The sequence below is a fragment of the Pleurodeles waltl genome, chromosome 1_2 (genome assembly GCF_031143425.1).
Source record: "Pleurodeles waltl isolate 20211129_DDA chromosome 1_2, aPleWal1.hap1.20221129, whole genome shotgun sequence".
NCBI classification, from domain to species: Eukaryota; Metazoa; Chordata; class Amphibia; order Caudata; family Salamandridae; genus Pleurodeles; species Pleurodeles waltl.
Window position 1 is genome coordinate 633612460 of NC_090437.1, and position 25380 is coordinate 633637839.

At 43.8% G+C, this 25380-nt stretch overlaps 1 protein-coding gene across 1 annotated transcript in view; it reads left to right on the forward strand.

The window, feature by feature from the left end:
- Window positions 1–25380, forward strand: part of ANXA5 (annexin A5) — a 189006-nt gene that overhangs the window by 59043 nt on the left and 104583 nt on the right. The window contains exons 4-5 of the mRNA XM_069242561.1: window positions 5170–5264; window positions 13974–14087. Of these exons, the coding sequence (XP_069098662.1) occupies window positions 5170–5264; window positions 13974–14087 (209 nt within the window). The remainder of the gene's footprint in view (window positions 1–5169; window positions 5265–13973; window positions 14088–25380) is intronic.

A 25380-nucleotide genomic window follows, 5' to 3' on the forward strand; every position in this document is an offset into this window, starting at 1 on the left:
GTCTGCTGGATTTAAATCCTTACAAGGGCTCAAAGTGTTCATGAGGATTTTTTGTTAAGTGTATGTGTATCACTTTTCGAGCTTTTAGTCATTCTTGACTATTGTTTTCAGTCAGAAAATGACTCGCTATGTACCTGCTGAGATATGTCAATGCCGGTCTGCTTTGGCTCCCGCCCCCCCCCCCCCCCCCCCACCCTTCTTCCCCACCTCTTGAGGGATGGATTGGGCAGGGATGAGGGTGCACGAGATCTCTTCATTTCCTGGTTTTCCAGCGCTGAAACTAGCTTCCAGCTCAGCCGAGGTCGTACGATTAGTCGGTTTCTAAAATAAACAGGCTGAACGCCTGGCTCTAGGCTCTCTAACCTTTACTCGCACCCTTTTTGTTGGTCACGCACTTTATCTTTAAGACACCTTTCAGGTACCTGCGTGCTCTATAAATCAATAAATCCGACCTGTGAATCAGTAAATCGTTTACATTGCCTTTTTGTCTTCGGCGAGAAGTGTTACGATTTTAATTTACAGTTTAAATGTTCTTCTTAGTCTTTTTGTTCTTTAGATTGGTCTGTCTCATCTTACTTTATGTAGGAAGTTGGCTCTGTATGTGCTATTTCAAAGTAAGGAATAGCATGCACAGAGTCCAAGGGTTCCCCTTAGAGGTAAGATAGTGGCAAAAAGAGATAATACTAATGCTCTATTTTGTGGTAGTGTGGTCGAGCAGTAGGCTTATCCAAGGAGTAGTGTTAAGCATTTGTTGTACATACACATAGACAATAAATGAGGTACACACACTCCGAGACAAATCCAGCCAATAGGTTTTTGTATAGAAAAATATCTTTTCTTAGTTTATTTTAAGAACCACAGGTTCAATTTCTACATGTAATATCTCATTCGAAAGGTATTGCAGGTAAGTATTTTAGGAACTTCAAATCATCAAAATTGCATGTATACTTCAAGTTATTGACAAATAGCTGTTTTAAAAGTGGACACTTAGTGCAATTTTCACAGTTCCTAGGGGAGGTAAGTATTTGTTAGGTTAACCAGGTAAGTAAGACACTTACAGGGCTTAGTTCTTGGTCCAAGGTAGCCCACCGTTGGGGGTTCAGAGCAACCCCAAAGTCACCACACCAGCAGCTCAGGGCCGGTCAGGTGCAGAGTTCAAAGTGGTGCCCAAAACGCATAGGCTAGAATGGAGAGAAGGGGGTGCCCCGGTTCCGGTCTGCTTGCAGGTAAGTACCCGCGTCTTCGGAGGGCAGACCAGGGGGGTTTTGTAGGGCACCGGGGGGGACACAAGCCCACACAGAAATTTCACCCTCAGCGGCGCGGGGGCGGCCGGGTGCAGTGTAGAAACAAGCGTCGGGTTCGCAATGTTAGTCTATGAGAGATCTCGGGATCTCTTCAGCGCTGCAGGCAGGCAAGGGGGGGATTCCTCGGGGAAACCTCCACTTGGGCGAGGGAGAGGGACTCCTGGGGGTCACTCCTCCAGTGAAAGTCCGGTCCTTCAGGTCCTGGGGGCTGCGGGTGCAGGGTCTCTCCCAGGCGTCGGGACTTTAGGTTCAAAGAGTCGCGGTCAGGGGAAGCCTCGGGATTCCCTCTGCAGGCGGCGCTGTGGGGGCTCAGGGGGGACAGGTTTTGGTACTCACAGTATCAGAGTAGTCCTGGGGTCCCGCCTGAGGTGTCGGATCTCCACCAGCCGAGTCGGGGTCGCCGGGTGCAGTGTTGCAAGTCTCGTGCTTCTTGCGGGGAGCTTGCAGGGTTCTTTAAAGCTGCTGGAAACAAAGTTGCAGCTTTTCTTGGAGCAGGTCCGCTGTCCTCGGGAGTTTCTTGTCTTTTCGAAGCAGGGGCAGTCCTCAGAGGATGTCGAGGTCGCTGGTCCCTTTGGAAGGCGTCGCTGGAGCAGGATCTTTGGAAGGCAGGAGACAGGCCGGTGAGTTTCTGGAGCCAAGGCAGTTGTCGTCTTCTGGTCTTCCGCTGCAGGGGTTTTCAGCTGGGCAGTCCTTCTTCTTGTAGTTGCAGGAATCTAATTTTCTAGGGTTCAGGGTAGCCCTTAAATACTAAATTTAAGGGCGTGTTTAGGTCTGGGGGGTTAGTAGCCAATGGCTACTAGCCCTGAGGGTGGGTACACCCTCTTTGTGCCTCCTCCCAAGGGGAGGGGGTCACAATCCTAACCCTATTGGGGGAATCCTCCATCTGCAAGATGGAGGATTTCTAAAAGTTAGAGTCACTTCAGCTCAGGACACCTTAGGGGCTGTCCTGACTGGCCAGTGACTCCTCCTTGTTTTTCTCATTATTTTCTCCGGCCTTGCCGCCAAAAGTGGGGCCTGGCCGGAGGGGGCGGGCAACTCCACTAGCTGGAGTGTCCGGCTGGGTTGGCACAAAGGAGGTGAGCCTTTGAGGCTCACCGCCAGGTGTGACAATTCCTGCCTGGGGGAGGTGTTAGCATCTCCACCCAGTGCAGGCTTTGTTACTGGCCTCAGAGTGACAAAGGCACTCTCCCCATGGGGCCAGCAACATGTCTCTGTTTGTGGCAGGCTGCTAAAACTAGTCAGCCTACACAGATAGTCGGTTAAGTTTCAGGGGGCACCTCTAAGGTGCCCTCTGGGGTGTATTTGACAATAAAATGTACACTGGCATCAGTGTGCATTTATTGTGCTGAGAAGTTTGATACCAAACTTCCCAGTTTTCAGTGTAGCCATTATGGTGCTGTGGAGTTCGTGTTTGACAAACTCCCAGACCATATACTCTTATGGCTACCCTGCACTTACAATGTCTAAGGTTTTGTTTAGACACTGTAGGGGTACCATGCTCATGCACTGGTACCCTCACCTATGGTATAGTGCACCCTGCCTTAGGGCTGTAAGGCCTGCTAGAGGGGTGTCTTACCTATACTGCATAGGCAGTGAGAGGCTGGCATGGCACCCTGAGGGGAGTGCCATGTCGACTTACTCGTTTTGTCCTCACTAGCACACACAAGCTGGCAAGCAGGGTGTCTGTGCTGAGTGAGAGGTCTCCAGGGTGGCATAAGACATGCTGCAGCCCTTAGAGACCTTCCTTGGCATCAGGGCCCTTGGTACAAGAAGTACCAGTTACAAGGGACTTATCTGGATGCCAGGGTCTGCCAATTGTGGATACAAAAGTACAGGTTAGGGAAAGAACACTGGTGCTGGGGCCTGGTTAGCAGGCCTCAGCACACTTTCAATTGTAAACATAGCATCAGCAAAGGCAAAAAGTCAGGGGGCAACCATGCCAAGGAGGCATTTCCTTACACTTTAGCTACAGCAATTAGCTTGTGTATTTCTATTTCCATATAGTATTGAAATTTACAGTGCTTTTCATACCTCTTGTGAAGCCTAAAGTGCCTTCTCAATAAAGTAGCTACTTCAGATGTATAATGTAGCACTTCAAGGCCCTGCTCAGTTCAGGGAACCACTCTGATTTCCTTCTCTATTCTGTCTCTTTGGTTATATGATATTGTACATGTTGCGGATGCTCAGCCCCGGTGGTGCCTGCTGTGAGAAGCATCACTTTACACAAAGACTAAATGTGGGGAGCAGCACGAGTAATACCATCCAAAATCATTTCAGGAGTTTTAAACAGTGGATCCACATCACTATCTGGAAAATGTGTCTAAAAGTGGGATCCAAACTGCTCCACATTTTCCGAATCTCAGCTTATTCTTGACTCATAGAGGGGACTGTTCTGCAGAATGCTGAAAAATTTGCTGTGTGATCAGGATTGATGTCTGCCTGACAGCCAGTCTCCCAAAGGCAAAGGGACATCGTCTAATTCCGCGCTTCGTGCTGGAGAATGTGCCTGTAGATATGTATTGTGGAAAGGTCCCACTGGTCTCTGCGCGCAGTTCATGACGCGAGCTGTACCAAGTTTGTGCCAGAGATGTTAACTGGACATGTGTTTGAAAGCCTGTCACTGCTGCATATGAGTGAAGAACTGCCTCGCCTCCGAGCAGAGATCCCGGTGTCCCCAGGTGGTGCCACTACGTAAAGATCTCGCCTCCAGAAGATTTGCCTGGTAGCCACAGCCATCTCCGCCTAGCACCTGCTCCCAGCTGACCATGAGAGCTGCTGCTGAGCCTGGCGCTGCCGCAAAGACCTGCTTTTCTAAAATAATCTTGAAACACTATCCAGCAAGGCTTCTGCCATGGGCCTGCAAGAGAGTTAACACTGGGAAGGTGGGATGGTGTGATCACATTCACCGAACACTGGGGGCCATCCAGAGCAACTTATATGTAAACCGTAGTCTTAGTCTGCACAGGAGCGAGACCCGCAGAGGTGCACGGGCAGTGTGCCACGGTGGTTTGACAGTAAAGGAACAATGAAATGACCTCTGTGTTTAAATATACAGAGCATTTGAGCTAACTGCACCTGAGCACCATCCTACTGATAGAACGCAGCATTATTTATCCCAGTGTGTTGTATCTATTATTGTACAGTATTTACTTTTGCTGACACTGAAAGTACTTTATTTTTCTGAAGATTAACGCTGGACTGGACATTAGTTTATTGAATATGTAATTGATTGCGTCCTGACCTCTTGCCCCTTCCACTGCCTCTGAGAAAGCAGCGACTCTTTGTCCATAATAGTCTTTGAAGTGCAGAAAGGGTTGTACTTGGCCCAGTTTGCAGAGCCACAGGCCTTATCACACACCGCAAGCTCCATGATTGTAGTCCAGGAGCCCCCGTCTGGCCTGTGCCCCTCACTACTCCCCCCGCCTCCCTTACCCTGAAAGGGGTCTGACAGTCCGGGACCTGCATTCATGGGCCCCTCCGTTTTCCCCAATATAGTAACAATCCAATACCTATTTTCCTTTCCTTTCCCTCATTGAGTGAATGTTTGCTCCAGTCTGTACAGTGGTTCGCTGTTTTCGGCTACGTTTGCACTTCACTAATCACTTACGTACATGCATATAGATACATACTTCTGTTTGCCACTCATTTATTGTGCTCAAATATAAATGTGTGACCATAAAGGTAAAAACTAGATGCCAGTTATACCTGCTTGCTTCATACAAAGTTCTGTGTTCTTCGTTAGTTTTTTTTTTTTCTTTGCTTTTTAAAAAATGCAATGTAGTGGCAAACAAACAGTTCCTAATGATGATGCATAGCTAGAAGTGCTGCACACACTCTTATTTGCATTCTTGAATATTTATTCTAGGGACAGACGAAGATGCCATTGTGAAGCTTCTCATTTCCCGGAGCAATAAGCAGCGGCAGCTGATAGCACTAACCTTTAAAACTCTCTTTGGCAGGGTAAGATTACAAACCATTATTTTCAAATGTTGTTGCTTAGTGAGCCTTGGTTAGAGTTGTTATTCTGTGATTACCTTCTCTGTTTGCAAAGATGAAGGTTGATTAAGATGAACATGTTCATTTTGTTAATTGTGTGTGTGTGTGTGTATATATGTGTGTGTGTGTGTGTGTGTGTATATATATATATATATATATAATTATTTATTGCGTACATATGCAGGACAGAAAGATACCAGCTTGTTGAAATGTGCCCATTTCTCTACTTGCTTCAGAAAAAATAAAATAGTGTATTATTCTGGCTTGTGCTCGAATAATGGGAGATAAACAGGCACTAGGATAAACGTTTGTTGCGCCGTGTGGATCTCCCCAAGAAGATGTTTACCTTGCTGTTCTCTTCAGATCCAGAATGTGGGATATTGTGCAGTTTCATCTCAATGTAAAACTGCATGTTTTCACCCATTTCTATGCTGCAAACTCAACCTTCCACCTGCCCCTCTCCCCCACGCCCAGTACCACTCTCACCCCCAGGACCGCCGCCCTCCCCAGTAATTCCTTCAAGTGAAACCTGAAAGAATTTCTGAGGCAAATAATTGCCGGTCGAAATGAAATTACCACCTTACTCAACCTGAATCTGTCCCAAAACAATTGCAACTGATTTCAGATTCTCAATGTACCTTAGAATAAGGGGTATTGAATGTATTTAATCCCGGGGGGATTATTCTTTGAGGTAATGGCTTTCTGAAATCGTATCATATTTTCACAGCCTTCCTCTGTGTCGTCTTACCTCAAAGGCTTCTGCGGGCAGTTTCAAATGTCTCCAGCTCATTGTTCTATGGTGTCTTTTCCTGGGGTGGCGTCCTACAAATGTACGGGTGATATTGGAGATCAATGGTAGCCCAGGAAATACGGCTGTAAGGCTCTTCTAAGACAAACCGAGAATCTTCCACCCTCTTCTGTATTGCCGCCCTATGTTTAAATAGATACTCAAGCGAAGATTATTTTTGACAACTCATTTTTAGGTCCGGCCTAGAGACCGCTTTAGCTGTGCAGTCAGCCTTGTGTTTTCATAAAAATTCAAAACAAAAATACATATGAATATGTGAATACAAACATACAGGGGCTTTGATTAGCCCTCTTCATCCATTGGCCTGTTCAAACCTTTGAGTCTCTTCACCATGAATGATATTTTGGTTGTGCACTTCGGCCTAAAAAATAGACCATTTCAGTACCAGAGCCAGTGGGCCAGTCTTTGCTTTCCTTTATTTATTTATTTTTAGTGAGGCTTACTAGGTTTGGCAGTGCTTGTTGCCATCTTGCAGTAGAGTTTGATCGGTTTCAGCTTACCATGCATGACTTGCCTGATAACTAATTTTATTTCTTTCTGTCGGATCTTTCTTTGTACTTCAGCATCTGAGTGGTGCATTTCAGTATTTTCAGTGTATTTAGAATACATATTTTTAAATTGCCCTGCTCAAGGTTAGCATTAGTAATTTTCCTGATCTTCCATTTACGGTTTTGTTACTGCTGTTTATCCCTTGGGTTGGACAAACGATTAAAAAGATGTTAATAATTTTTCTTTCTGTGCTTTCTCATTGATTTGTTCATGCTCTCTGTACGGTTTCTTCTGGATCACTTTACCCCTCCTGGCTCCTTTCCCACCATATGCCCCTCTTTTGCTGTTCTTATTGTGATTCAGTTTTTGCTTGGCCCCTAGTTATGCACTCTAAGCAGTATTCCTTTCCAATGGCTAAATATTCTCGGAGATTCCTCAGCTTATGAATATTGCTTCCGGGCTTCAGTTTGTCCCAGAACCTTCTTCACTGTCTAGCACTGCAGGTGGCACCATGTGGCTCCAACCATGAGGCCACCTCCAGATACAACGCCTTCATGATTTCCATATACCCATTTGGAGAACATCTTTTTTTGTGGCAGATTTCACATCTACAATACATCCCTATGTGGTAGCAAACTTTAGGTACCACAGGGATCGTTGTGATCCTACTTTTCAGGTGAAAATGACCTTGCAGCTGGGGAAATGGAAAATATCATGATCCAGCTTCATCTGTAAATGTCTATGTATTCACTATCTGTATTGTAGCATTTTTTGGAATGCCTTCTATATCTTTTAACGAGATACCAAAGTGCTTCCCAAGATGGAGAGCAGGTAGAGAACAATTTTTCAAAGCATAACTGAGGAAGGTGCTGGTTGCATCTATAATACATAGTGAAATTGTTGTGGAATCGGGGCAACTAGTTGGCTATTATCCAAACATTTAGAATGAAAGGGGAAAAACTCCTATCTCACGTTTGGACTTAAGATATATTGGCTTCCATAGTCTGAGATCTGGGGAAGAGACTATCAAATAGCAAAGCAGTCTCACCACTTGGTGTCAGTCTGATAGTCCAGTCTTCCACTTCACCCTCAGATGTTGTATCTCATGACCAGCTAGTTCAAGCTTCTTGTGTCTCTTTAGCAGGATAAGTCCCTCAATTCATCCTCCAACCAGATTCACACTACTGGATTTTGCTTTTTTCACATATAGACGCCCCTCTCGTCTTCACAGATGTGCTAGATTTTAAACATTAAATAGCACATGCTTGAAAAGTAAATAATAATGTTTAAAGACCGTCGCAGTTTGCACCATTTAATGCTTGGTCATTTTTGATTGTCTGCGGCCATTTAGTTGGAAGGTTGCACTTATTTTCGAGCTTAGCCCAAAACCTTCTGATCTCTTGCTATTATTATTTCCTCACAAGCAAATGGTGGTGATGGTATAAATCTCCATTTTATATGTCACATCTGTAGCTTTGCACCTTACCGTGTCCCAGCAGTTTCTAGCCTGGTTTTTGTTGTGACTTGATGCATAACCAACAGACATCCCATTTCATTATACAGCATCTGCAGTTAGAGGGCCTTCATCTTCCTGGTGTGTGGATGAGACTCCTCTGCACCAGAAATTGCTTTAATCCCTGGGTCTAGACTTGCATCTTGGAAAGTTCTTGTCAACCATAATGGTCTGCAATTTTTTTTATCTCTACATTTCATTATTTGCCCAAAAAGGGAAGAGGAAGCAACTAAAGCACCACGGTTAATCTCTTTCCTTTCTCTCGCTTAGTTAACTTTGTCCAGGAAGCCCATGTGGTTTTATCGATGCGACATTGCAGTGTAAAAGTAGATACACTTGAAAACAATCTCCCACTTCATGTAAGTGCTCTGCTGAGACTATGCAAGGGCGACTTTAGCAAACATGCATCTGTTTGGGCACTACTAGAGGTCCTTCTTGCTGTTGATTTGAGCCTTGCTTTGATTTCTCCACTCAATGGAGCAAAAAAAGCACACCAGTAGCTCTCGATCTGGGCAGTTGGCCAGATTAGTGATCCATTCCAATTTGAACATAATTATTAACATAGTTTTTTTTTGGGGGGGAGGAAACTTTGGTTTGCCTATATATTAGCTTTCATCTCCTGTCCTCCTCATTATGTTTTTTTCTGATTTATTTCTTCTCACTCTGCTACATTTGGTTATGTTTATCTGAACTTCACTAGTAAGCGTTCTGCTTTACTGGTTTCTGATGCTCTTCTGTATTTCAGTGCTTTTCCTCTGTCTTTTGGCATGCTCACTACCTTTTTCTCTATCTTGCCTTTCTGTAATTTCCAGTTTACACCATGGACTCTCTCAATGTCTGCTTTTTCCTTCCCACCACCTTTTTGACTCCATCCTACTAAGTACAAGGCTTTTGTAGATTACGGTTTTCTCATGATGTTGTGCAGATCATTGCCAAGTGCTGCTTCCTTTGCAGTACTCTTGTTCGCACAAACCCTTTCAGAGTGTCATTTGGCCAGGTTCATTAAACCATGTGCCATATCTTGAGGGGAGGAGAGACCCTTTGCTAAGTTGTGTTTAAAAATTATAATAAACTGCTCATTGAGGTTATACCTGAAGAACTGATTGCTTGCTTCAGTCTTGAAATGTATCAAACTCCTCTATTTTGGGGAGGACGAAAGAGCCTAACGCAGGGGATCCTCTACCCGCACCTCTATTTCTGTATAATATTGCTATGTGATTTATGTTGGAACTTTTGGTGTAGAGTCCCACAATGGACTCTCTGCTCATATGAACAACCCTACAGTTTATTCACATTAACTCACTCAACTATCCAAGAGGAACTTAATGTCAAACAGGTTCTTTCCCATGCATCTTCAGGAGACTCACTGTTAGTTCTGCTCTACAAATAGTCAACAAAGCAATTATCATACATAAATCAACTGGAAAAATAGTTCTAAAGCCTAAACCCAGGGCTATGACAATCCATATGCAGGTCTGCTGACTTTCTGGGTCTTAGTATGACAGTCAGAATTGATGTGCTAAAATGACACTGCTTGAACATAGTCCTCTACAAAAAAAAAATGGAAGTTTAGCTAGACTTCTCAAGTCACTGAACAAAAACAGTAAGTTCAATTTGTTACGTCCATGATGTCTTGCAAAAAGATGGCTTTAATGTTTTCATGCATAACAACCTTGAACTGTGAATTATAACGCAGTACAACTTTATTCATCTCGTGGACTAGTGGCTTTGAAAAAATTAATCTCGCCTCTGATGCATGTGCTTATTGAGCAAGAATTATCAGATATGCCATTGATTACTAATTTCCATCTTCTCAGTTCTGAATAATGATTCCAATGCATTTCTAAACTACTTAGCTGAAAAAGGAATGCAATGTAATTGGCACCTGAACTCAATAGACTATCTTCTGATTGGGACCACTTTGGATTCAGCCAACGTTTAATTCCTACCCAAACTTCTTTAACCCAAGTGAAGTTACAGAAGAATCTCAGCATATGCTTCGGTAACTGGCACAAACAATGACTAACCTCTCTCAGCCTCCCAAGGATAAAGTGAATCAAAGTATAACCTAATTTACAGGCTCTAAACCAAGAGCAGCGAGAAGCCAGAGATGGTCTTAAAGTGTGAAATATTGAAGAAATTCTGCAAAATTCGTATAAAAAAAAAAACTCTCAAAAACAAACGACGGTTAAGATTTCAGTGCTTTGAGTTGTATCCTAGAATGATGTTTCTTCCTTTGTGGTTCTTTATTCCCTATGCAAGCCTTGTATGACCTGGTCTGTCCAACAACTGGCACCTTAAGATGTGGCATAGGATTAGCTGCCAGATTTATGAGTATGCCCCATGACCAGTCTCCTAAATCTGATGTGTGGTCTGACTGGCATACGTATTAATAATCCTTTATTGCCAGCCATCAGTGGCTAGTCCCTGTGATTACTCTTCTAATGAGGGCTACCATTCTGCAAATCTGGTTTTGACGCATTACTACTACAAGCTCCTCTTCGAAGTTCTTTAGCCCGAAGACCGAAAACCTAAACGGTGGCGCTTATTCACCTGGTTATGCAGCCTATCAATCTGTGAACTTTTAGGATCTTACTAAAGGAACAGGTTTGTTTATTTGAAAACGGTACACCAGGACTCTATTTCTGTCCCTAAGAAGGTTTGGTGGCAGTTGCGTATGAACTAAAATGTTGACGCTCTGCAAGTGGATGTCATTTTTCATTTTTTGTTGTTGCTATTTTTCCATTGTATTTAATACATACGAATTGTCGGATATTGGGTTCTTCCTCATGTGCTCTTAGGCACCACCTTTTCTTAAGGCGTTTTCCAGCCTTATTTTTGAAATCTCTCTAATGTTTACTGGGAAATCTGTTTTCAATAGCACCCTGTCCTTTGCAGATTATTTTAAAACGAGGCTACTTGATATAATAATTAATACTGCAAATGAACAATTCTTGGGATGGTGCTTTAAAAAATAACTTTGTAGCCTTGATAAGCATTATGGTAACTACATTACCCATAAGTGTGTTTAAATTAATCCTTCTTGAATATGTTGGATGCATTGTTGGTAAACTAGGGTAATTACGATTTCATTAATTTCTAATATACAAGACTAGTTTCATGTTAGGTGATACCTTTGTGGAATGTTAGGCTGAGAATTTCCCCTGCATTATGTACAGTTGTCCCTTGCCCTGCATGTCTGATATTGTGGATGTTTGATTTTGGCACGGCCGTGCACAAATCGAGCTGGTGTACGTAGGTCTAGCCCTGGCTTTGACGATAGTCTGGTTGTGGAATTGTGCTGGACCTGAAGGGGGGCACAAGTAAGCCCTTGGTAGTGACATAGGACTACTGTCACTGTCACATGTTCATGCATGTAGTGTGATGGTGACAGCATCAAGTGTTTTGTAGCGATCATAGGAAGGCCAGACTTTATCCACATCAGAAGAGTGAAAGCCTACTGTCCCACTCCTTTTAAATTTGTCGCTTATAGCAGCACACGCCAATCATAGCCCTGAGATCCTGAGAATATGCCTGTATGTAGGTGTGTGATGAGCGAGCTACACACCGTATGATGGTGTAAGTGAACTATAGTGACACATGACTGTGAATTCCGTTTTTGGAGTCCTTGCCTGTGCACAAAATGGAGGGGAGGTTAACTTTCACTATCAGTTAAAGTGTACTGCTGACATTCTTGAAACTGGTGGAGGGGCTGAGGGGGCTTAAAAATGATACGTAGGGAAAAAGGTGACCGATCCTCTTACTGAAATTTGAATTTATCCTTTGATGCAGAAGACAGACTAATCGACTTTCTTGTAACTGCCATTTAGTGAATGGTAGAAAATGAGGATGATGCAGTTCTTTTGTCTGGGTTTAAAAGATCTTTTGGGAAAGGGCCTGTTTTGTGTGCCTTTCTGATCAGTGTCTGGTGTGTCTATGCCAGTCAAGTGCAGGCTGACAGAATGTGTTTCAGCCAGAAACCAAATCTGCATCACTAGGACAAAGGCTAAGCCGTAAGCCAATCAGCACAATGACTGTAGCCTGATGGAAAAACAGCTGCTGGGTACCTGTTGAAATCTGAAGCTGTTTTACCCAAACAATGACCTACCTGGAAAGCCTGTGACTATTTGCTATTGCTATCGCTGACAGTCAGGTCCTTAGCCCAGTTTCTAGAGCCATTTCAGGACGGACCCTGGGGACAGCAGAGGCAAACGACCCTAGCTCTCATGGCCTTCAAAGTGGGCATGACACACAACCTTTTGTATTAATTTTTAGGTACTGCTGTCTTGGGCGTTGTGAATTTTACGTGATCTTGAGGTTGCGTTTAAGACCTTCCTAATGAATTTACAGTGCACAAAAAGATGTTTCAAAACTACTGATCTTGAATACTTAGGCAAAAGATACGTGCATTTGGATCCATGTTTTTGTTCTATGCTGTAGAAGTACAGGGCACAAAGTCATTTGTGAGATTTGAAGAAAATTTGTGCCTCCCATACATTTGACATGGCTGCCCTTCTGAGGTGTGTGTGTGTGTGTGTGTGTGTGTTTTTTTTGTTTTTTGTGCCCAAGTCTGTTTGGTGCACCTAAAAATTAATTTATTTTCGGAATTTAAAATCATAGGTATTCAACCATAGTGGGCTTTCATAATGTCTATTGTGATGGCACAACGTGGCAATATGTAAACACATCTTGCTACTGTCCATGCTTACGTTGGAATGGTTATTTGAACAACCATTATTTTAAAGAGTAGCATTTTACAAATGAAGCCTGTATAAGTTTAGCTAATGGCATCTATGTATCTCTCCCTCTGCTTTGTCCATGCATTTCATCTGATGTGCCAGTATGCATAGAGTACTCATTTTTTGATCATTTTGTAAATCTATATAATGAACCCAACTTCCACTCTAACCTGACGCTGCTTCCCTAAGAAGACCAAGTGCTCTAGTACCTTGTACTCTTATTATTGTCACAAGGGCCTCCATCTCCATTTCCTTCGTTTTTCACTACAAGAGGAGATGGGACTTCGCTATTTTAAGGACTTAAACATTGAATCGCTATCCACAAGAGTGCCTGGCAAAGCTTGTTCTGCTGAGGGAGGAGGAATGCAAGGCCCTGTTGCAAGGAAACCATGTCATAAAGCTGTTTCTCACCCATCCGCCATCAGCTCTTCATATGACCAACATCCAGATAAAAACTTGACTTTTGTAGGAAATATTGTTTAGCGCTGCTGATGTACTGAATAGTCAACAATCTGATTCCGCACTACTGCTGTATCATCAATGTGGTAGGTGCTCTGATGCCCCATCACACATCGTGGTTTTCTCCATTATGAAACGTTCCAAGTTTTTGTTACAGCTTCACCAACTTTTCTCTTGCTATCTGCTTGAAGAGCAGAAGGCCCTTCACGAGCAAGCGAAAAACCATCCTAACATTATCTAATTCAAGAAGCGTGTGTTTCAGACATTGCCATCTATTTGAAAATCAGTTACACAGTGAATATTGGTACCACTGTCCGAAAGCAGCAGGAGCAAGAAAAGTTACAATTCTGTTTCTCATTGCAAAAACTAAGTTGCCCGATCATACAGGGATTTTTGTGAGATATTATTTCATGTAATATAATCAAAGATGAACCTCTATCTAGCTTGCTTGAATCTCGTGTTTGCGCAGTGTTTCACACATCTACCATAACGTGACGGAACAACTTCTGATGTAGATATAATATTAAAATAACCTCAAATATACAATTTATTTTTGTTTTAAAAGCAGAGTGCTGTCTACAGATGTGTGCCATCTTTCTAAGTGTAGAAAATGCATCACTATTTTCAACCCACACTAATGATTTTTTTTTTTTTTCATGCGGCAGGATCTTATTGATGACTTGAAATCTGAACTCTCTGGTAAATTCGAAGCCCTTCTTTTAGCCCTGATGGTACCAGCACATCTCTACGATGCCTCTGAATTGAGAAATGCAATTAAGGTAAATTTTATGAATGCGAGAAAAGAGAAGGTAATATGATTCGATGTGCATGATCACAAATGAATGTAAGCAAGAATATTTTTCTGTTTCCAACTATAATAAATTGGTTCACTTTAAGGTCTCTCCTGAGACAGCACGTGCTAGTTCTTGCAGTAATGTCCCTTTTTTTTTCTGATGTCCGTGTTACCTTGTCCCACGCTCCCTTCCTGCCATCCATGTTGCTTTGTACCACACTCCATTCCCTCCAATCATGTTGCTTTGTCCCACCTTCCCTCCATCATTGTTGCTTTGTCCACCCCCCTTCTATCCATGTTGCTTTGCCCCACTCTCCCTTCTATCCATGTTGCTTTGCCCCACTCTTCATTCGTGTTGCTTTGCTGCACCCTCCATGCCCACCATCCCTGTTGCTTTACCCCAACCCTTCCAGCCTATCACCATGATTGTGGCTTTGACTCATTCTCTCTTCCCTCTGTCGGTGTTGTGTTTCACTACCTTCCTGGTGCTTTGCCCTCACCCATCCATGTTGCCCCTAGGACCCATCATAAAAAAAAAAAAAGCACTGTGGCGCATACAACGCCGGCCCTCTCGTAGTGCTTTTACACCCCCTCTATCTTCCCTTGTGCAGTGGCTCACTGGCCTCCTGTAAGGAAATGCCTCCTTGGCATGGTTGCCCCCTGACTTTTTGCCTTTGCTGATGCTATGTTTACAATTGAAAGTGTGCTGAGGCCTGCTAACCAGGCCCCAGCACCAGTGTTCTTTCCCTAACCTGTACTTTTGTATCCACAATTGGCAGACCCTGGCATCCAGATAAGTCCCTTGTAACTGGTACTTCTAGTACCAAGGGCCCTGACGCCAAGGAAGGTCTCTAAGGGCTGCAGCATGTCTTATGCCACCCTGGAGACCTCTCACTCAGCACAGACACACTGCTTGCCAGCTTGTGTGTGCTAGTGAGGACAAAACGAGTAAGTCGACATGGCACTCCCCTCAGGGTGCCATGCCAGCCTCTCACTGCCTATGCAGTATAGGTAAGACACCCCTCTAGCAGGCCTTACAGCCCTAAGGCAGGGTGCACTATACCATAGGTAAGGGTACCAGTGCATGAGCATGGTACCCCTACAGTGTCTAAACAAAACCTTAGACATTGTAAGTGCAGGGTAGCCATAAGAGTATATGGTCTGGGAGTCTGTCAAGCACGAACTCCACAGCACCATAATGGCTACACTGAAAACTGGGAAGTTTGGTATCAAACTTCTCAGCACAATAAATGCACACTGATGCCAGTGTACATTTTATTGTAAAATACACCACAGAGGGCACCTTAGAGGTGCCCCCTGAAACTTAACCGACTATCTGTGTAGGCTGACTAGTTTTAGCAGCCTGCCACAAACCGAGACATGTTGCTGGCCCCATGGGGAGAGTGCCTTTGTCACTCTGAGGCCAGTAACAAAGCCTGCACTGGGTGGAGATGCTAACACCTCTCCCAGGCAGGAATTGTCACACCTGGCGGTGAGCCTCAAAGGCTCACCTCCTTTGTGCCAACCCAGCAGGACACTCCAGCTAGTGGAGTTGCCCGCCCCCTCCGGCCAGGCCCCACTTTTGGCGGCAAGGCCGGAGAAAATAATGAGAAAAACAAGGAGGAGTCACTGGCCAGTCAAGACAGCCCCTAAGGTGTCCTGAGCTGAGGTGACTCTAACTTTTAGAAATCCTCCATCTTGCAGATGGAGGATTCCCCCAATAGGGTTAGGATTGTGACCCCCTCCCCCTGGGAGGAGGCACAAAGAGGGTGTACCCACCCTCAGGGCTAGTAGCCATTGGCTACTAACCCCCCAGACCTAAACACGCCCTTAAATTTAGTATTTAAGGGCTACCCTGAACCCTAGAAAATTAGATTCCTGCAACTACAAGAAGAAGGACTGCCCAGCTGAAAACCCCTGCAGCGGAAGACCAGAAGACGACAACTGCCTTGGCTCCAGAAACTCACCGGCCTGTCTCCTGCCTTCCAAAGATCCTGCTCCAGCGACGCCTTCCAAAGGGACCAGCGACCTCGACATCCTCTGAGGACTGCCCCTGCTTCGAAAAGACAAACTCCCGAGGACAGCGGACCTGTTCCAAGAAAAGCTGCAACTTTGTTTCCAGCAGCTTTAAAGAACCCTGCAAGCTCCCCGCAAGAAGCGTGAGACTTGCAACACTGCACCCGGCGACCCCGACTCGGCTGGTGGCGATCCAACACCTCAGGAGGGACCCCAGGACTACTCTAAGACTGTGAGTACCAAAACCTGTCCCCCCTGAGCCCCCACAGCGCCGCCTGCAGAGGGAATCCCGAGGCTTCCCCTGACCGCGACTCTTTGAACCTAAAGTCCCGACGCCTGGGAGAGACCCTGCACCCGCAGCCCCCAGGACCTGAAGGACCGGACTTTCACTGGAGAAGTGACCCCCAGGAGTCCCTCTCCCTTGCCCAAGTGGAGGTTTCCCCGAGGAATCCCCCCCTTGCCTGCCTGCAGCGCTGAAGAGATCCCGAGATCTCTCATAGACTAACATTGCGAACCCGACGCTTGTTTCTACACTGCACCCGGCCGCCCCCGCGCTGCTGAGGGTGAAATTTCTGTGTGGGCTTGTGTCCCCCTCGGTGCCCTACAAAACCCCCCTGGTCTGCCCTCCGAAGACGCGGGTACTTACCTGCAAGCAGACCGGAACCGGAGCACCCCCCTTCTCTCCATTATAGCCTATGCGTTTTGGGCACCACTTTGAACTCTGCACCTGACCGGCCCTGAGCTGCTGGTGTGGTGACTTTGGGGTTGCTCTGAACCCCCAACGGTGGGCTACCTTGGACCAAGAACTGAACCCTGTAAGTGTCTTACTTACCTGGTAAAACTAACAAAAACTTACCTCCCCCAGGAACTGTGGAAATTGCACTAAGTGTCCACTTTTAAAACAGCTATTTGTGAATAACTTGAAAAGTATACATGCAATTTTGATGATTTGAAGTTCCTAAAGTACTTACCTGCAATACCTTTCGAATGAGATATTACATGTAGAATTTGAACCTGTGGTTCTTAAAATAAACTAAGAAAATATATTTTTCTATATAAAAACCTATTGGCTGGATTTGTCTCTGAGTGTGTGTACCTCATTTATTGTCTGTGAGTATGTACAACAAATGCTTAACACTACTCCTTGGATAAGCCTACTGCTCGACCACACTACCACAAAATAGAGCATTAGTATTATCTCTTTTTGCCACTATCTTACCTCTAAGGGGAACCCTTGGACTCTGTGCATACTATTCCTTACTTTGAAATAGTGCATACAGAGCCAACTTCCTACACCTCCCTTGTGCAGTGGCTCACTTGCCTCCCTTGTGCAGTGCCTCCTGCCCCACCCTTTCTCCCTCTAGCATTAAAAAATAAGCATTTGCTAAACTAACCGGTCCCACCCATGTGGAGGTATTGGCTTTGTTTATAGGCACGTTTTACAGCTGTAGCTCTCAATAAGTGAGACAGATTGGCTTTGCCAATGCTTAACTCATTAGTCTTTGAAATAAACATGTTGGATGTAATATGCCTAGTGGAAAAAGGTGTACAATCATGGAGGTAAAAGGGAAACGTGTGACAAAGCACAACACAAATGTTTGGTCTCGTTCATAAGTGAACTACAACTTTTTGCCAAAGACGTGCATATACGCATGTGGGGTTTGCATGCTGTTTAAGGAAGGACTATATGCCATTGTCAACAAGTAGAGGAGCATGTAATTTGCCCCTTGTATAAATTTACTGTACAACCATATTAAAAATACACTGGGCTATCAAATGAAAGTGATATCCATGCAAATAAAGATGATGCACTGGTATTCATAGGCCCTAAATTGAATGGGTGCTCCCTGATTGGTGAAGGTTCCTTTGCACTTCAGAGGCTTCAATTACAACCTTGGAAAGTGACCCTTCCATTTCAAAATGACGACAACACCAGTATCCATGTACTTTCCAGTCTGTTTCAGGTTTGTACCTGGCTAGAGCTCCTATTCCATTTGCAAATTAATGAGTTCCCGTGCCCACAGCTCAGCTTAGAAGCTGGCACTATTAAATGTCGGTACACCGAATAACCAGGGTGGGTATTCGTGAATCCACCTCAGTCCTCTTTAATCAAGTACCAGGCACTGCCTGCCTGTAAGGAAGTGCCTCTTTTTGTATTTTCACACCCAGGTTTTTGAAATGATGCTGCTTCGGTTTTGATCAGACCTCAGTGCCTGTGCACTGACCATAAACTATGTATGCTTGATTGGCTTATACCCAATTGGCATAGGCTAACTTATTTGTACGTCCCTGGTATATGGTACTTTGATAGCCAGGGCCTGTATGCTGGAGGGTCACCCCAGGGACTGCAGCACTGATTAAGCCACCCTGGGTGTGACACTAGTAAAACGTGGCTCCTACTTTGCCACTGCAGACTGGAAGGGCAGTATTGAACTGCCAACCCGACTGCCATTTACATTTATAGCAAATCCAAGTCTTCCCTTTCCATGTACATAATTGACCCCTAAGCAGGTCTATCGAGCCCTTCAGCAGGATGCTGTACATTATAAAATGGAACATGTGTTTTAACAGTAAAAACCCAGCATTGTTGTTTTTACTGTGGAAAAGGCTAGTATCCCCATTGGTAAGTGTAGAGTGGCAGGCGCAACCATATCCCTGCTAACTTCTGACTGGGACTACTAAAGTTGATACTGTCTGGTATCAAGCAACTCATGACATTAAGCCTGACCTGATGCCCAAGTTTAGATTAATGAAATCTTTTGTGGTGTGCAACTTTTACAAAGCTGCCACTTTGTTGCCCTAAATCCTTTGTGCCTTCCAAGGCTGTAAGGGTTTTTTTCTTTGAGACAGCTGTGTCCTCCTGAGGAGATGTACAGATGACTCCCAGTAAATAAGACCAAAGTAGCCTGCGCGGTAGAGCAGCAGTACCTCTCACTGGCATGAAGCTGCATGGCTGTTCGCCCAAAAGGTGACTCCACTTTTCAAGAGCAAATGGGGAACACTTGGGAGAGAGGTGCCTGCCAAAGCAAAATTAGTCTGAAAGAGAAATAACTCAATACACAGTCAAGGTGATGAAGCAAATGTTTATTTGCTTAAGCCCAAGGGGGAAGACTCACACAGGGGTGCACTGTGGGGTACTTCAAGCTTATCAAGTTGGGAGGAACCTTTTTATAGGCTTCAACTCTCATTGGTTTGCATTACAAGCACTATTTCATCATATACGAGATGCTGCAAGGCCTATAATTGACAGAAAAATAATTACATTTTAAATTAAAACAAACTTATCAGTAGTGTATTTTATGACCGTTTTGACATCAAGTCTGCCTGTATTCGTCTCTTATATCAGTTTCAAGACCCCTATTTAGGGCAAATTGCATTTCATATATAAGAACCTAGCCTCCTTACTCCAGTTACATGGTGTAAAAAGCTATAATTGTGGAACACGTCACTTATCTTAACTAAAAAATACTATTCTCACAAGTGAGTGCTCTTGCAGGATTTTCATTGCAAATTAGCCAATTATTTTCTCAGGTTTCTCGGAGTTAAGGGTTACAAAGCATACACAGAGTTGAGATAAGACGGCCTTGTGTGCCTACACTTTTGCACCTGCATTTTATTATTAATTCAGCAAGACTAAAGCTTTGCATCTTATCTTAAGTGGCCATTTTCACAGGAATGTGAACATGTTTTTGAAAACTGTTCTAAAAGCACAATTCAAAATGGAGAATCTATTGCTAATGTTTGAACAATGGTTCAAATCTATAGGTCTTTATATATTTTTTTCTTCTTTCACATGCCCTATTGTTTAGGTAGACAGGCTGGCACTTGGGAAGGAGAGGAGAAGCCAGTTGCCCAAACATTTGTCCATGGGCATGTAGCCCCCATGGTAGCATACCTCTGGGTTGCGCTAGGGAGCTCTGAACACAGAGATATGGGTTCGATGATGCTTGAAGTGGGCAGAGTGGTGCATTCAGGAATAGGCAGATGCCACACTTGGCAGTAAGTGGTCATCAGGACGGAGGGAACCTGGTAGCCCATTGGCCTCCAACTGCTTTCTTCCCTGAAGGCATTTTCAGAGCATAAAAATGGTGCTCTTGCACCCAGAATGGTGATCGCGACAGACTGTATAAGAGGTCCAAAGGGCGAATGCCCTGCTGCATCAAGGAGTTGGCAAAGTGGGACTAAACCTGGTAGCTAGCAAAAGAGAAGGTATGGTGCCTGCTGTTTCATGCTCGTGGAGTACTAGTCTCCAGAGCCCAGTCAAAGCAAGAGACTCCAAGGGTACATTAGCTGACCTGTTCGCAGCACAGGGACACAACATCTGAAGAGGCCTGCTGGGGCAAGTTGTTAGCCCACTTCTTCGCATCACTGGCACTCGCTGTGTAGCACCAGGGACCAGGACCCAAGACAAGCTGTTGCCTAGAGATAGGATGTGGCTTTGACTGACACCGGGCAACTGGTAGCCAAGTGCTGACTAGGCTTATAACCTGAGCAGAGAGAGAACTTCAAGGACTTAGACCTCTGTGGGCAAGACTGCCTCACCAAGTTTGTGGACGGAAGAGGAGTAGCTGCAGGGAGACCCAGCCCCCACTCCCAGTCACCCACATTGCATCGATGAGCATCTTCAACATCAAGTGTCCCTTGCATCAGAACTACTTTTATAGTGACCTATAGCCAAGAGATAAGGGCCTAGAACCTCCTAAAGACTGCTTCTTTCTCCGTGGCAGCTGTTTCTGAGGAGGGCACAGGTCTCCTGATTGACTCCCTGCTGGAGTTTGTCGCCTAAAGTAACTACATTGATACTTAATTTTTTTCTTCAAAAATGTTCTCTGTGTCAAATTTGTTGAAGTTCCCAATGCTTGTTTTTAGTTACGAGGAAAGTGCATATTTACTATTCCTTGCAATTGCTGTATTTTCAGGACCCTCTGGTGGTTCATTTTTATAAACTGGTGTCTAATTTCTTGTCTCATGAATTTCCTCAGTTGTTTTGGTGCTGTTTAAAGCTTAACCCTGGCAAGCTGTAGCTCTTAGAATTGAAGCTTACACAAAGGAAGAAGTGTAAGCTTTAGCAATCAGAACCTACTGATCCTGAAGGGGTTTGATAAGTGAATTACGAGGAAGTCGCGCAACCACACTATATAATACACACTATTTCCTCACACTGCCCTTTCTCACTTAGTACATGGGAATTCCTCAATACCTGTTTTGGAAAAACAAAACAAAAAAACGGTCACTAATTTCTTTATGGTACATGGGATTCTGAAATCCCTGTGTAAATTATGCATGTCTCTAACTTCTTGATAATCCGCTACTAGTGATTTACTCAGACACTGGTTATTTACAAAAAAAAAAAAAAAAAAATTTGAACTCAACTGTAATAAGTTAATGCAGTTGAGTTTTGTCATCACAATGCCTGCTGTCATAGCTAGCAGCCGAGGTGAAAGGCAGGTCAAGCCTGAGGGCAGCAGATTAAAGCAACAAAAATAAAACCTATATTTTCTTTCTTCTCCTCTATTTTTCTAGCTTACAGTGATTACCAGAGAGAACATGATGATTTTTTGCTTTTCTTAAAAAATTATAGAAAAGTTTGACTCTTTCTGCATGTTTTCACACATTCTGAGTTACTACTGTGTTTTTTTTTTTTTTTTTTTTTTTTTTTTTTTTTTTTTTACCCCTTCGCTGCCAGGTCTAGTCCCCCACGCCCCCCACCCTTTCTGGTGGCAAGTCTTTTTTTTTTTTTTTGGGCTGTTTAGGCCAGTTTGCGCTTAGGCCCTCATAACTTTTTGTCCAAATAAGCTATCCACGCCAAATTTGCGTCCTTTCCCCCCCCCCCCCCCCCCCCAACCCCCCCCCCCAACATCCTAGGGATTCTAGAGGTACCCAGACTTTGTGGGTTCCCCTGAAGGAGACCAAGAAATTAGCCAAAATACAACAAAGTCCGTTTAAAAAGGAAAAAAAGAAAAGGGGGGAGAAAAAGTGGTGCAGAAGAAGGCTTGTGTGTTTTTTTTTTTTTTTTTTTTTTTTTTCTTCCCCTGAGAATGGCATCAACAAAGGGTTTGCGGTGCTAAAATCACCATCTTCCCAGCTTTCAGGAACATTCAGACTTGAATCAGAAAAACAAATTTTTCAACACAATTTTGGCATTTCACTGGGACGTACCCCATTTTTACTATTTTTTTTTTTTTTGTGTGTGTGCTTTCAGCCTCCTCCAGTTAGTGGCAGGAATGGGTGTGACACCAGTGCTGGATTCCAGAAAGCTAAACATTTGTGTGTGAAAAGTAGAAGAAAATTCTGAATTCAGCAAGGGGTAATTTGTGTAGATCCTACAAGGGTTTCCTACAGACAGTAACAGCTGAAATAAAAAAAAAAAGATTGAAATTGAGGTGAAAACAACCAGCCATTTTTCTCACCGTTTTACTCTAACTTTTTCCTGCGATGTCATATTTTTGAAAGCAATATAACGTTACGTCTGCTGGACTCTTCTGTTTGCGGGGGTATATAGGGCTTGTAGGTTCATCAAGAACCCTAAGTGCAGAGCCAATACATGAGCTGCTCTTTACAATGGGTTTTCATTCTATACAGCAATTCATTTGCTGAAATATATAAAAAGGTAAAAATAGGTATCAAGAAAACCTTTGTGTTTCCACAATGGGCACCAGTTAAGATGTTGAGCAGCAGTGGTTATTTGCACATCTCTGAATTCCGGGGTGCCCATACTAGCATGTGAATTACAGGGCATTTCTCAAATAGACGTCGTTTTTTTTTTTTTCACATGTCTTACATTTGGAAGGAAAAAATGTAGAGGAAGACCAGGGGCAATAACACTTGTTTTGTTACTATTCTGTGCTCCCCCAAGTCTCCCGATTTAAAAAAAAAAATAAAAAAAAATAAAAAAAAAATGGTACCACACTTGCCTGGGTAGGCCTAATGCTCATGACAGGAAACGCGACATGGACACATCACATTTTTACATTGAAATCTGACGTGTTTTTTGCAAAGTGCCTAGCTGTAGATTTTGGCCTCTAGCTTAGCCTTCACCTTGGGAAACCTACCAATCCTGTGCGTTTTTTTAAAAACTAAATACCTATGGGAATCCAAGATGGGGTGACTTGTGGGGCTCTCACCAGGTTCTGTTACCCATAATCCCTTGCAAACCTCAAAATTTGGACAAAAAACACTTTTTCCTCACAATATGGCAACAAAGTTCTGGAATCTGAGAAGAGCCACAAATTTCATTCCACCTAGCATTCCCCCAAGTCTCTTGTTAAAAATGGTACCTCACTAGTGCCCGCGAAAGGAAATGCCCCAAAACACTATCTGGACACATCAAAATTATCAAATACAAAACTACCTGTTTTTGTGGGGTGGCGGTGGGGTACCTGCATTTTTGGTCCTATGCTCAGTAGGGAAACCTACCAAACCCAGACATTTCTGTAAACTAGACAACCGCGGGAGACCAGGGAGGTGTGACTTGTGTGGATACCCCAATGTTTTCTTACCCAGAATCCTCAGCAAACTTCAAATTTAGCCAAAGAAATCACATTTTTACCCCATTTCTATGTGGGATCACCGCATCGAGAAGATGTTTTAGTGCGTGGGGGAAGACCTGAAAGACTGTGTCCCCCTTCATACTGGTTGGTAACCACCACCACACTTTTTTTTTGTTTTATTCCCTGGAATCTAGTAGACTTTCTACACCCTCCCTCTCCACCCTATCCTTCTCCCCCTCCCCCACCCCCAGGTGTGGATCGGGGGTAATTGCCACATCTGCCCACTGGTGAGTAGAACAACTTTGGCCCCATTTATTTTGGGGTGGGGGTACGGCCATACCCCACCCTCTTATTTTGAGGGGAAAAAAATCTTCCCTGGTCTCTGCTGGGCTTTCTCCCCCCCCCCCTTGGGGGCAGAAATGGTCTAAAATAAAATTGCCCCCCAGGGGAACAACCCTTGCCTAAGGGGTAGCTCCCCTTGCATGAAATTAACGCAAAAAAATAAAAATCCTTGGTGTTTAGTGGTTTCTGTGACTGGCCTAATAAAAATAGGAAATGGCCTAAAAGTAATTTCCCCACCCCCCCACCCCCCAAGGAGGCGGCGGCCCTTGCCCAAGGGGCTGCTCCCCTCATGTCAATTACTTGTATAAAAATAAAAAAAATAAAAATCTCCCTGGTGTCTAGTGGGCATTTCTGCTGCCCGATGCTGAGAAAGACATCAAAGGAAAGGAAAGGCCTTTCCTTTCCTTTGATGCCTTTCTCGCCCCCTCCACTTGATCAGAGGAAAAATGCAAAAGCATTTCTCCTCCGATCCACACTGGATGCACATCCTTGGCTGCGAAGGGGTTAAAACTGACTTGTATTGAACAGTTTTTAAAATATTTGTTGCAAAAAATATTTAACAGGTTTTTGATGTGTTTAATGTTGCACTAGAGGTTCTATTTTTATGGTTCATGTTTGCAAACATGCTCTTTCTGAAAGTGTTGCACACCAAGGTTTTAAGTGGTTTATCAGAAAGGTGATGGTGTGGATAAAGTACACCCTGCTGTACATTGTAAGGGTATTGTCAGTCACCGCAGAGTTCCATAACCATATAAAAGAACTTGACCTTCAGGTTTGTTCCTCTATATGGTTGTGGTACTTTATCCCTTTATATGATTGGTGACTTGTGATGCTCCTGGTCGCAGATTATAAAGAAATTCTGTCCGAACTCAACTGAAATAACTAATTACAGTTGAATTCTGACATTACACTGCTGGCTTCCAGAGCCAGCATCCAAAGGGGATTGTAGGACGGGTCACAGAGCATAAGTCCAAATGCATCATTGCATTTTTTTTTTCTTTTTTTTTTTCTGCTCAGTTTTTTAGCTAACAGGTGCAGCCATAATGAAGATGTATATGACAGCATGTTTATTTTTTGCACTACATGGGTTATTATAGAAAAGGAGAATCTTTCTGTGTATTTTTGTTTTAATTGTAATAAAATGTATTTCCACCGCAATTCAGAACTACAAAAATGTGCTAAATTTGTGCTTTCCTAATTCTGACATATCATGAAATATTTGTACACTTCATTTACTAGAATTTAAAAATTTCATCCTAGAAAAATATTTCCCGCCCTCAGTACCCAGTAGAAATGGTATATAAATTCTGTCACTTAGTAGTCCGAAAAAGAAAAGTGAAAACTAATCTCCCATGGAAGACCGAGCCTAACATTTGACCTCTGTCTTTGAATGCACAGCAAATGTGGCAAGATAAAAAAACAAAATAAACC